The sequence below is a fragment of the Chironomus tepperi genome, unplaced genomic scaffold, assembly GCF_022539635.2.
Source record: "Chironomus tepperi strain 1889 unplaced genomic scaffold, CSIRO-AGI_Ctep_v1 contig_244, whole genome shotgun sequence".
NCBI lineage: Eukaryota > Metazoa > Arthropoda > Insecta > Diptera > Chironomidae > Chironomus > Chironomus tepperi.
The window spans coordinates 2895272-2908923 of record NW_027226366.1 but is presented as its reverse complement, the minus strand read 5'-3'; the positions used below and the strand labels follow the sequence as shown (position 1 = coordinate 2908923).

The 13652-nt window shown below is 32.0% G+C and overlaps 1 protein-coding gene across 4 annotated transcripts in view; it reads left to right on the top strand.

The window, feature by feature from the left end:
• LOC139091361 (protein prickle-like) overlaps positions 1-13652 on the top strand; it is a 112884-nt gene that overhangs the window by 67026 nt on the left and 32206 nt on the right. For 3 of the 4 annotated variants that reach the window (XM_070641403.1, XM_070641405.1, XM_070641404.1), the window contains exon 2: positions 975-1617. The exons of the other annotated variant lie outside the window; for it this stretch is intronic. In XM_070641403.1, the coding sequence (XP_070497504.1) occupies positions 1061-1617 (557 nt within the window). In that variant the 5' untranslated portion in view covers positions 975-1060. The remainder of the gene's footprint in view (positions 1-974; positions 1618-13652) is intronic. 4 annotated transcript variants of the gene reach the window in all.

Genomic DNA, 13652 nt, shown 5'->3' with positions numbered 1-13652 from the left:
TATCATAAAAACCGCAGTAAGGGAGAATTTATTATAATTAGATTTTTCTTACTTTTTTACTCTCTATTCTACACACTTTGACGAAAAGATTGATGGCTAGTGATTCCCGTATGAAGAGCGAATTACATGGTGGTTTGAGTGTTTTTTTTAGATGGATAATCATAGCGCTTTTTTTGTTTACTTGATTGGTTTATTGGTCGAGATGAAATGAATATTATTCTATTAAGGTTTTGCTGAATTCTTTGAGAATTTGTTGGATTGGATTGGATTTTTTGTCAGAATTTGATTAGCTTTACTTGATATTGCTGATTATGTTTTTATTGCTAAATGAGCTCAATTGTGCTGAATTAACTGATCAGTACTAAATAAGCTGAATTGACTAAATTACGCTGAATAGGTTGAATTATTCCGAATTGACAGGATATTTCTTAATACTGCTGAATTAGCTGATCAGTACTAAATGTGCTAAATCAGCTGAATAATCCTTAATAGACTGAATTATGCTGAATTGACTGACTGTAGAACAGTATTAAAATTAGAACAGATAGTGCTAAATTCGTAGAACAGTATTAAATAAGCTGAATATTAATGAACCGTCTGAATAGTCTTGAATAGGCTGAAATAGGCTGAGATATACTGAACAGTGCTTAATATGCTGAAAAGTATTCAATCAGCTGAATAGGCTGAATTAAGCTGAATTATCTGAATCAGCTAATTACCAAGTCAGCAGCCAATTAGACACAATATGACTAACATCTCCATTTTCATTTATACAATTCCACAACCATAACATTCAATCCATCTAGACACATCTAAAAATGCTGGCTAAATGGATATATCTTTAATTTGAGTATTATTCCATAAAAAAATTATTATTAATTTATATTTTTCGCTATTCTGTCAACAAAACTTCGAGCATGAAGAGATGAAAAAATAAAATAATTTATAAAAAATGATTTCGTGTGGTTTTTCAGCTATTGAAATTGAAAGTTTAGTGACGCATGAAAAAAAATAAAGAAAAAAATTTTGATTATATAAAATTATAACAATCAAGTGAAAAATGGCATCAGCACAGACAGATTCAATGCCAAAAACAGCAAACTTGCTGGCATGCAAGCAATGGTGGAAAGTGTGTTTTTTGCATGGAAATCAAGAGAAATATTACCGACAAATTTATGGTCGAGCTGCAGCACAACGTTTGGCAGGTTACCAAAAGGACGACGATAATAATAAAATGACCACAGATACGACAGATGCGGCAGCAAGTGAATCGAAAATAATTTTTCCAACTAAACTCCACAGTCCTGTTGTTATTGAGCATGGCACCAACGATACATTTAAATTGCATGATTTCCAAAATCGACGGACACGATCATATCGTGATGATCCAATTGTACCAGGAAAAAGTATCATAAACATCCTCGACGATCCATTTCTGTTCGGTATTAATGAAGTTAATGAAAATGGATCCGATAGTGGAATCGATGCAAATTGTTCAACAAAGGCACCAATAAACTATCGAAACTCTAATGGATTTACACAGATTGATGATTCGGTATCGCCGTTACCGCCTCCACGTCCACCTAAATCAACGTCTTCGACCATGCGAAATAAGATGTGAGTAAAAAATAAAAAAATAAAACAGTTTAAAGCAGATGAAGAAATAAATTTTTATGACTTTGGTTATTAACTGACTGAAGCTTCTCGTCTTTCTCATCTCGGTTACTACTTGTGTTTATTGAATGCACGATTGTAAATTTCACAACTCAACTCATTATAATGCTATAGATAAACACTGAAAGTCAATGAATCTATGTCATTCGTAAATATGCAATTAAAAATATGATATTTGACTTCAACCTTATTGCTATTTCCGTGAGATATTTCTGGGTTGTCATTTGAAATACTTTTTGAATAATTATAAAGATTAGAAATCATGTGATTGGGGGTTATTTAGTGAATTTTAAATGAGAGGTTGCAGATTTTTTTGGGAAGATAATTGGTGATTTGGGGTGTTTTAATTGTCTGAGATTTTGAAAGTTTAGATTATAAATCAGATCATGTGAAACTTTAAAATTGTTGGTTTAACTCTTAAAAGCTGAATTTGCTAAACAGTGCTGAATTTGCTGAGTAGTGCTGAATCATCTGTACAGTACTGAATTAGCTGAACAGCGTTGAATCATCTGAAAACTTGAGTAATGCTGAATTAGCTGAACATTACTGAATTATCTGAACACTGCGAAATTAGCTGTTCAGCGCTGATTTAGCTAAATATGCTGAACAATGATGAATCATTTAAACAGTATTGATTTAGCTGAAAAGTGTTAAATTAGCTGAATATTGCTGAATCATCTGAATACTATTTAATTAGCTGAGCAATGCTGAATTAGTTAAACAGTGATGATTCGTCTGAATAGTGCTAAATTTGCCAAATAGTGCTGAAGTTTTTGAACAGTGCTAAATTAACTGAATTAGCTAAATTCATTTAGTAGTGCTAAATCAGCTAAACAGTGGCGAATCAGCTGGATGATGCTAAATCAACTAAAAAGTGCTGAATTTGCTGAACGGTGCTTAATTTGCTGAACAGTGCATAATTACCTGAATAGTATCCAATCAGCTGACCGGCTAATTTTCCTGAACAGTGCTGAATTCAATCAAAAGGATTGAATTTAATATAAATCTTCAAAAGCTTCCGACAAAGCAAATTACACGGATACATTTTATTTTGTAGATCAGTTCAAAAGTCAATAACAATTTACTTCTTATTTATTATATTATACATTATTAAGCTCATAAGAAGCCTCCTTCTCCCATTCAGTCATTATTATTATTATTATTTTTTTTTTGTGCAGCTTTCTTTCTTTAATTTTCATTTACAATTTTTTCCTTCATATCTCTCTTTCAATGATGAATATTGCAAACATGCAATTTGTTTCAATAAATCCATTACGAGAAGCGGAAAGGTACACATTAAATGTTGCATGATAATTGAAAATTACATTTTTATTCGTGCGATTGAACCTAAATGCGTGAAGAAAACTGTAAGATTGTATGTGGATTATTGATAAGTTTTTCACATATTACTTTGTCGAGTAGTCAAGTTCAGCTACTGGTTTGTACAAGAAAAAGATTTGCAAAACATTGATAACAACTGATCGAGATAATTTTATTCCATCATTAAATTCCAGCCATCCATAAATAAAGGCATGCATGCAATATATATGCATATATAAATGGATTGAAACAGATCTTGTGACATGTGTGGAATGTGTCTGTCTAGCATTTGCTGTGTACAAATTATACATGTACATTTTTAGCATATAGCATTTCATTTTACTTGTTGATTTAATCTCTTAATGAAGTCCACTCATTAAATTTCAACATTGTATCATCTTTTATGGGGATAATTAGTCAGTGATGTCTGTTATCTTGTGAACAGCGTATCTGGTGACTATTATGCAGGTGCTGAAGCAGTATACTGTTATCTGCTGGATCTTCAACTCCATATTTCATCCGACATCATCCACAAACTACCCCTAACCATATTAAATTATAATTTTTAGTTGACCACTGCTAAATATAGGCATCATCACTGATTATTCAATAGCCATTATCAATACCATACCTTTTACATTCTAGACCGTGTAAATTGCAAATAATCTGATATTGTTATGTGAATTTTGATTTCTCATTTGCTCATGATTCATGTAAATTAACATGCTTAAGGCTATGCTGATGATAATTTAACAATAATTTATGAGTTGCGATTAATGAAAGTGATAAAAAGTCTTTTTTTCTTTTGTGAATTAATTCATATATTGACATCAAATTATAATAAGTATAAGAATGTGCTGGAAATTGTGATGACAGGTTATTTTCGGAGATTTATTGTGTAGTAACAATGAAAATTTATACCATAATATTATATAGTTAATAATTCTGATGAAAATAAGAAGCTTAAACTTTACTGATCTTTTAGTTGTGATATTGAATTTCATTAAGACATATTGTGGGTAATTTATGGATATTTTTCAAGATTGTTGCAGTTGTAATGATGATGATGGTGTAAAACTACTTGATAGTCTATTAGCTCAGAATCTGAAGAATTTATGAAGAATTTCAGTAGTTTTATAGGGAATAGTCAACATATGGGCATCCGATTTGCTTTTATGATATAAATCAGAACTGAAACTTGCAGTAAATGCTACAATATTTCTGATTTTACGCTAGAGTTTCAATACTTCCGTAGTTTTTACATCCTACATGTGTTTTTGTTCTAGATTCTAAGACTTGACATCATTGTTTAGCTCAGTGGTGGGCAACATGTGTGCTGGGGTACTGTAGTGTGCCGCCAAATTCAATGAACCGTATGTCATGTGCAGCTTCAGTGAAGGCTTACCGCAAAGTGTGCCTCAAAGAATAAAAAGTTGTCCATCACTGATTTACCTCATAACTTATTTTCAAGACAGTAAATTGCAGTTTAAAGAATTCTACTCTAAGAAATATAACAAGACATTCCAAATAAGCAGCCTAAAACCAAATCTTATTCTACATCCACTTAAACACAACAAATTACAATGTTAGCAATGGTGCTAATAATAGCGTTCCAACACCTCTTCGAAAATAGTAATAGGACATCGTCACTTAAGAACTTCATTTACTACCATTTATGAATTAAGAGAAGGCACAACATGAAATTAGTGAAGCACACAATTGTAAAAATAAGTTGATGTGATGGCTCTGTAACGAATTTAATGTAATTAATCAAAAATATTAAAAAACAACAAAGTTGCTTGATGCTTAATGGTCAGCTCAATTTTTCATTAAGAATTTCTGAGAGAATCATCAACTAAATTACAATAACTAAGTTGTTTGTGGATGTTGAACAACTGCGAATCATTTTTTCTATAAAATACAGAAGAAATAATCCATATTAGTCATACGTTCCAAGAAATATTTTTATGATACATAACGGACGTGATGGAGTTTTATTAAGAAGAATTCAAGAATTTGCTGGTAAAATAAGAAGCAAAATGTTACATTAGATTGATTTTTTATGTTGATGTGGATTTGATTTTGTCAAGGAAATTAGAGATTTTATGGTAGATTTTTAATTTAAAATAGATTTTTCGAATTTCGAATTTTTCGTTTTCGAATTTTTTATTTTCGAACTTCGAATTTTATAATCAAAATTCCGAATTTTTCACAATCGAGCTTCGAACTTGATATTTCTGAATTTGGAATTTTTCGATTTAGAATCTAGAAATTCTCATTTTCGAATTTCGAAAATTTCAGTTTAAATTTTTTAATTCTTAACCTTAAAAATGAACAAAACCTCATAATTTTCCCATAAATCTTGTTTCCGAAGATTTCAATTTAATTTCTTTCTAATCATTTAACACTTTGCATTCGCCAAAAGGTATATTATTAATGATTTCTATTTAATTATATTGCTAACCTAAATTTCAATATTTCCAATTCCAAAGAAGCAATTTTTAGGTCATCAAAAGCATGTACATGTGATAAGCTCTGGCATTATAATTTATTATAAAAATTGATTATGAAAAATTCAATAAGTGTTAAATGTTAAACTTTCTTCAGCATCCAATAATAAAATTAACGGATAAATGCTATAATAATTTATCGATAAAAGTAACGACTTTATTGATAATTAGGTCGTGCAAATACTGTGAGTTAACAGATACAATTAATAAACTTCCTCAGATTTTCAATTCCTTTAATTCAGTGAATAAATAAAAGAGCTGTTGATTCAATGAGGCAATTCAAGGTGAAATTCTTTGAAAAGATATGCTGTACATATATTTTAAAAAGGAGCTGCCAGTAGTTCGTTCGATAAATTTTGCTTAAAGCCACGAAATAACTGATGAAGAAGAATGAAACAGAACAGGAAAGAATATTTTTAACTTAATTTTTGAGATAAAGAGTTGAAGTTATGCAATTTGTATTGTTGAAACAAAATTTACTGATTTTGTTGATTATACAAGTACATTGATAGCTCAAATGTTGTTTTACAATGTCTTGCCATCCTAAATTATTGTTTTACATCAGTTTAATAGTTAAATACTGCGTAATTGCTGAAAAATTGGCAAAAAACTTTTCGAAGTGGAGAAAATTTGGTTTGTGTCTAGGATAAAATTTGAATTTTTCTGATCATAAATAGTGTCTTAGCTTAATTGAATGCCTTGTTAAACTCAAAGTTAGTTCATTTTTGCTCCAGGCCAATCACGTATTACGCATTATAAAATGCGCTCAAATCCCCCCAACTTCCTATAATTTTCGTCCATTTTAGTCCAGTCAATAATTTGTTGTTCTCGTTGTTTTACATTTGTATGCGTTAATAGCCATCAACGTATGAACATTAATTCTGTAGATTAGTTTCTTTATACTACTTTTTACTGCATTTTACACAATATTTTAAGTCTCGAAGGCAAAGCGATTTAAATAACGAAAAAAAGGGCAACAAAAATATTTCAGACTGCATATTGACACGCAATATGACTGTGAATTTATCATTATTATTAGCATTACAAGCAACAGATGAAAATATTCTTTTTTTTTCGATTTTACATCACAATTGTTGTACAGACTGCATGGATAATGACTGTTAAGTGTTTGTGTATGTGAATGTACAGTGATAAATTCCTGCATTTTTCGTTTAATGAAGGAAATCTCACAAGAGATGATAATGAAATTTATTAATTCTTTGTTGTTGGATGATAATGAAAATTCACAACTTATTTAATTTCATTAAGTTTATCATACAATTTATGACGATCTTTTGTGAGTAAATACAGGCAAAACAATGAAGATGAGAATGAGAGAATTGAATAAAATAAATGTGTGAGATAAAAATCATCATCAAATTTGTAATCAGCAACAAGAGAATCTTAAATTACAACCTAAAGGAAATAAATGCGCTTTTTTGATGAGCACGAAAAGGCTTTAATGCCAAACGTATATCACTTGATGCATTGGGAATCATTCGGATGTTATGGGATGATAAGTGGTCAATGGGTTTTGGTTGTTGCTTCTGTATGGCAGTTAAGTGGGTGTTTGGAGTAGTTTGCTACGTTCTTAAGTCAAATCAGGCATTCTTAATTCGTTTGTCGAAGGTTCGAATCTTATAAATCGTGCATTTCCTAACTCATAAGTCATTGATACGATTCTTATAATTTCCTCCGCTGCTTGAGCCTCAGTCTATAGAATGACTCGGTATCTTGTAGTTAAAGACGAGAACTAGAAGCTAGATTGACTCACAAATGACATAAGGATAGCATAGACCTGAGCAGAGCCTAAAAGTCGACTCAAAGATTGTAATGAAAATTCGACTTGAATCGACTTAACTTCTTATATAATCCGAGTCGACTTTGAGTTCTGGACCTTAAAAAAGCCAAAATGCACAAACTGACCATCACCAGACACACACTTCATCGAATCGTCCCTCAAGAAAACAACAAAATATACAAGGAATGCAATTTAATGTAAATGTGAATGTAAATACAACGTGAAAATTATACTTTGTAGAGAAGTCAGGAAGGCACTGCGAAATATCAAGTTATTCTTTTGTTTTGTAATATCATTCTCCCATTTCTGTACATGTGTATTCACATTAATTTTTTTTTTGCCTTAAACCTTTCAACAAACACCACACAACTCCACCGAGTGTACATCCAAAACTTAATACTATGAAATGTGAGTGAAAAGAAGTGAAAAAAAGCATTCCCGCGCGCACAAGCAAAAACTTTTATTTTTTTATATTTTTAATCTGGAAATTTATGATTATTGCTAATTAATGATATCTACCTGTTGCATGATTACCTCAACTGAGCTATACATGAGAAGCATTTGTGTTACTGTGAATTGCTTCTTATTCCTTTTTTTGGGTATATTTTATTTTTATTTTTATTTTTTCATGTTCTTCTTCACTTCTATCTATGCAGAGGTGTTGGTTTGGGAGTTTCTGGGACTTCTTGTAAATCGGGTCATTATTAAAGTAGATCTGGATGATATATTTGAGGGTTTTGTGTATAATTGTTACTGTAACTGGATGTTGCTGATGAATTTATGATTATTACTATAGATTAAAGGATATTGTGTCCCTTTTTGAGGTCACAAGCTGTAAAATTGTATTTTATGGGCTTTTTTACGGCATCAGGTGGTTGCTGATGTTTGGTCAGGTGTAATTGTTGAGTTATTGGTATGGAAGTATTGTTATTATTGTAAATTAAGTTGCAGAAGTCATCTTAAGCTATTGTAGGGCTTTATACTATTAAGAATGCATTAAAGAGGACTTTTGGATGCCTAATCCATCTCCATACTCTAAAGTGAATGAGATTTAGTGGAATAAGATTCAAATCAGCCTCTGGCATCAAGTATCGGATACTTTATCGAGCCATCTTAGTTAAATCTCAGTCTCCATTCCAACTCAGCCTCACAATTCGTAGAATACTTACCCCAAATTCTAAATCTATCATCAAAATTCCACCAACTCTGCCTCTTCATCATCAATAACTTAGATAAAAATGACTTGTTGCCCGTATTTACAACAAAACATTTTCTATATTGAAATGAGATCCAACAAAACACAAGAAAATATAAAATATAAAGCAAACAACAAGAAAATAAATAAACTGATAGAAATGCCATTATTGGAAACGCTGGTAACAATAAATAATGATTAGGTATTAATTCTCATTTCTTTCCGTATGTGATAAAAATCTCTCCAGACATTTTTTTTTTCGTGTGTGTCTCTTTTGGTTACGTATGGAATGCGACAATCTTACCTCAATGTGCTACACAGACGTAATATTGATCCCATAGAATTGATACTTTCTAAAAACGAGTTCCAATTAAGCTCTTTTTGATGACAGTAAATGCTTCTGAAAAAAAAAGTTATATTTTTCGCTTCCCTTGGGTCCTTTTTTTAGTTGGGGATTGTGTGTGCTGCATGAGAAATTCTCGGTCTTTTAATCCAAGTTTAATGGCCATTGTTAATTAATTTGTTTGCCATGTTGTCGACCTTCCAGTTCTGGGTATTATTTTTTTTGGCTGTCTTCAATTTGCTTAATTGATTCTGGCCTAATCCAGAACATCTTTGAGGTGTAGTTAATAAGCTACTGATGAGGTGTGATTAGTGAAGAAGTCTCTGGGGAAATATAAATTACAAGTAATTTGTACGAGCACTTTCAGCCTTGCCAGTTGCTATTTTTTTTTTCCTGACTCATTCATAATTTTCATTTCCTGCATGAAAATCATAGCTGCCAATCTCCATTCATATTTCATTACTTTTCTTAATTAGTTGTCTGTTTAGCCTATGCCAAAGCAGCTATGCGAGTTAATCAGATTTTTTAAATTATTTTCGTGTGAGTTTGAGGGCTGTCTAAAGAAATTGCAATAAGCAGCCAAGCCATTTCTGTGATTTGAATATTATATCTTTATAGTCTATGTTGATTTCACAATCGCATAGCTTTTCAATGAATTGTATCCAACCGCAACAGCATGTATCTTTTATGGAAGAAAAAATAAGGCTTTTTGGAATGCGCTGTGTAATGACATATTGAATTTGTGTTAAAATGGAAGTTTTGTGATGGAAATGGGAGCTTTGGGAGCAGTTTGGGTGTTGTTGAAGTGGATATTAAGTGTATGTGAATGGATTTGAAGGAGTATTGGCAAGCGGGTGTCAATAATGAATGAAATTCATGCATTTTTGAGGTGTCTCAACAATGTAGTCCTGGCAAGTCTGAAAAAACCGTCCTTCCTTACTTCGCTGGCCGGACAGATCAACCGTGATCCATGGCTTCCCTCAGATGTCGTCTATAACTGATTCTATCGCCGGCTTTCGACTGTCAATTGCCAATACCAAATGGTCTCCAAATGGTTCTTCAAAGAAACCGTCCACCAACTCCAAAATGCACTGCAGTTACCCACTCACTGCAGAAAAAATCACAGAACTGAATTCCTAGCCAAAGAAATGTTTGTCCCCGCACAAGTGTGCACTGTACTGCACATACCATACCATTAACGTACAAAACTATGTGCTAAAGCAACATGATGAAACAAACACATTATGGTAATGCCATTGTTAATCTTCATATAAAGAGAGGCACTGAAAAGATGAAAATGAAAGAAATTTCCTCAACTCGATTTCAAATGATCATTGTTTAAAGTCTATTGAGTATTAAGAGACTTTAACAGTAGAAGGAAAATAAGCAGAGCTAAGTGAATGGTATTTGAGTAGGTATGGTAAAGAATAAAAATGTGTATTTGTGCGAGTGAGAAGGCACAATAAGGCAAGCGACAGGTGGTCTATAAACTAGGAAATAAAATTTCATTGTGTATACAGCACAAAAAGTTAATGTAATAAAATGAGCGAATATGAAAATGTACGTGAAAAAAATATTCTTAAAGTGATAACAATAAAGAACATTTGCAATGTGCGCGGCACTAACTTTATTTCACACCTGAGACTCATCATTTTGCCTCAAATGGGAATAATTTTTAATGCTGTTGATGATGATGATAAGGTGAAATTCCTTTTTGTTTTGTGTAAATTTACGTCACTAGAAATGTATTAGCATTAAATAACTGTGATTTCACGTTTCATGATCAGCAGGTATCCATTAAGAGACATTTCAAGACTCATGAATTTCTTTTCTTTTTTTGAAATATTTTAATTCCATATTGAAAGACTTCTTTGACTCACTAATTCAATGCCATAACAATGAAATTAAACTACCTAATGAATTATACTTTTTTAGAGTCTTTTAAGAGCCGTACGCGACATATACTGTATGGAATTGCGTACTCAAGTAGATTTAGAAACTAATGGTGTGGATTGAATGAATGAAGGTATAAAGGTAACGTTAAGAGCTGTGATTTTGGTTTGGTTGACTTTTCTGGGTGATGTTAGACGCATTTTTGGCTGACTATGTCAATAGCTTGGTATTAACTAGACTATGTCAATAGCTTGGTATTAACTAGGTGTACTGTATTTCTGAACACTCTTGTGGTAGTTACACGACATGTAAAGGTGATAAATACAATTCTAGGTCGTCGGAACTCTGGTATGGCCCAATATTCACCGACTACGGATATTAACGAGTCCATATACCTGCCTGGATTCTGGCTAATGACTATAAACTCTTAAATTCATCTTATAACCCCCAACCATATTCCATGTCACCACATCTAACAAACTTCCATCATCAAACCTCTAATCGACATCCAACGACAAACCGCCAGTTCCCAAAAATGTATCAATACCTTCAAACTAAGCTAAAAGATCTAAAACACTGAAGAAAGACTTGATATAAAAGGCGCACTCGAGATTTCGATTATAAAGTGAAGTTTCGTGAAAGAAAAGCTATTAATGAAGCAATTATGAGCCAGCCTATAGTGGATTTAATTTTTTTTTCTCTATTTCTATACTCATATGATCTCTAGCTACATATGCGGTGGCTTAATTCATTTGCCTTTCTTCTATATCGGATTTTTTTTTGTTTTTCTCTTTTTTAAATACTTTATAGCATACAGTATGTATAAAGAGAAATGAGAAAATGAACTATAACATAAATAGATTGTCGAAGACAAATTTTTAAGCTCGAAGCATTTATTATGTTAATTGACGATGAATTACTCCATATGATATGTCTGTGCCATGTTAAATACTTACATTCTATTCTGAGTTTAAAAAATTGCTGATTTTTCTACATTATTAGCATGATTATAGGGGTTATTGGGTATGTAAATGTTGTGGATTGTCTTGGGAGTTGGGAGTTGGCACTAAAGGTTGAGATTAGTCTGTCCAAACAGTCTTGTGCCCTGGCAAATTTCATAGGGTGACATAGGGTTCATGACATTCTCAGTGCCGCAGTACACAGTTTGGACAATTCTGGAGTAGATGGGACACTTTTGTAGGGCTGGAAAACACTACAGAAAGGCATGATATGGGCAGGATCAGAAACTATTCTGAAAATTGTACAATTTCTGAGTTCTTCCAGAAACTAATCTCATTTCTTGCTGTTAGTGTAGACCAGAAGTTGACATTATCAAGACAGTCGTTGATAACACTACGATATAACGGAAGGAGAGGCTCTTGGTACAGACAAGGGCGCATTTGATTACCCAGCGTCTATGTTGAAGAATGCTCCTCAATATAAGCTAAACTAGCCTCAAAATATGCGCCAAATCCACCTCAATTCTCCCAAAGAGCAATAAAACATTCCCAAAATTTCACAACAAAATTCTACCACCATGTGATATGCTTTCATATATGTATACGACGTATAACGTTAAAGTCTTAAAGAGAAAGATTTTAAAATGTCTGATAAAAATATCAATCAATTGAAATATGTATAGTCTGTACGAAATATGTGTATATTTAAAAAACTTATAATCATTTCTTTTGATGTTTCATTCTCTTCTCATTTTTTTTTTTGCCTTTTTCTCAGTTCCATCTTTCGGCATGTGAATAGACACTGAATAGCTCTTTTTGACTTCTTCTTCCATTCCACATTTTCTATTCTAAACTAAAATTTCATGAAATCGAGAATTCTGCTGAAGAATGACTATTTTTCTATCTTTATTATTGATCATTTACTGTAATTGCAAAACATTATACTGAACATAGAACTGATTTTAATACCAGACATATTGACTTTTTAAGGGGCTACAAGCTGAGAGATATTTTTGTATATTTATTTTTTTCATGCTCATATCATCAATAATACCACAGTTGTTAAAGACAACGAAAATTTTAAAAAATAAGAACGGAATGGCAGTAGTCGGGCCAGAAACAGAAATAATTACCACTTTGAATAAAACTGGTTAATACACTTCTGAATATTATTATGTATGTATGTATATGTCCAAAAAAATAAAAAAGCAGTGAAGCTGCAGATTGCCTAGAGCATGCAATTTACGTGCAAAGTCAGCGCAGAGCAGGAGAATTGGAAGAATGGAAGGAAATAAAAATTATAAAGAGATTTAGAAAATATAAAAATTGCTTTTGAGATGAACATTTTCATGTTTCATATTAAAAAAGAAGTTATGGCAAATTATTTCTGAAAAAATAAATGTTTTCTTGCTAATGCAATTTTATAAGGGCACGTAGGAAATTGTTTGCAGGTAGTTTGTAAATTTAGTCTTATCGGGGATGACCACACGGGATTATTTATTGATCTGAGAAGCTCCTACATGGTAAGAATGCAAATGTTATGTCTGCAAACTACTAGTTTCGTAAGTCTGAGCTGTTTTTACCTGCATTATGACAATTTTCTTCTTATTTTACATCTGTTTATCTAATTATGAGGTTGACTTTTATTAAAATGGAACTGCTTACTTGATATGACTTGAATACGCTTGATCGAGGAGATATTTTCAAGACAGGCAGCAAGTTTATCTAGACTAGCCATAAATTCTTATAAAAAGAAAGGAAACTAATTGCTTCCATGTTGGGTCACTTTCAATATTTGACCAGCCTTGAAACAGACACTCTTATCACTATTTTAATGATCGATAACAGAATGTGTAACAATTTAAAAGTAAAAAGGGAAAGTCAGTGATGTAAAATGTTTGGTACTAATTAAGTTGATGCTGTGGTTAGTGATTCTGCCTATTTGCATGTTTTGCGA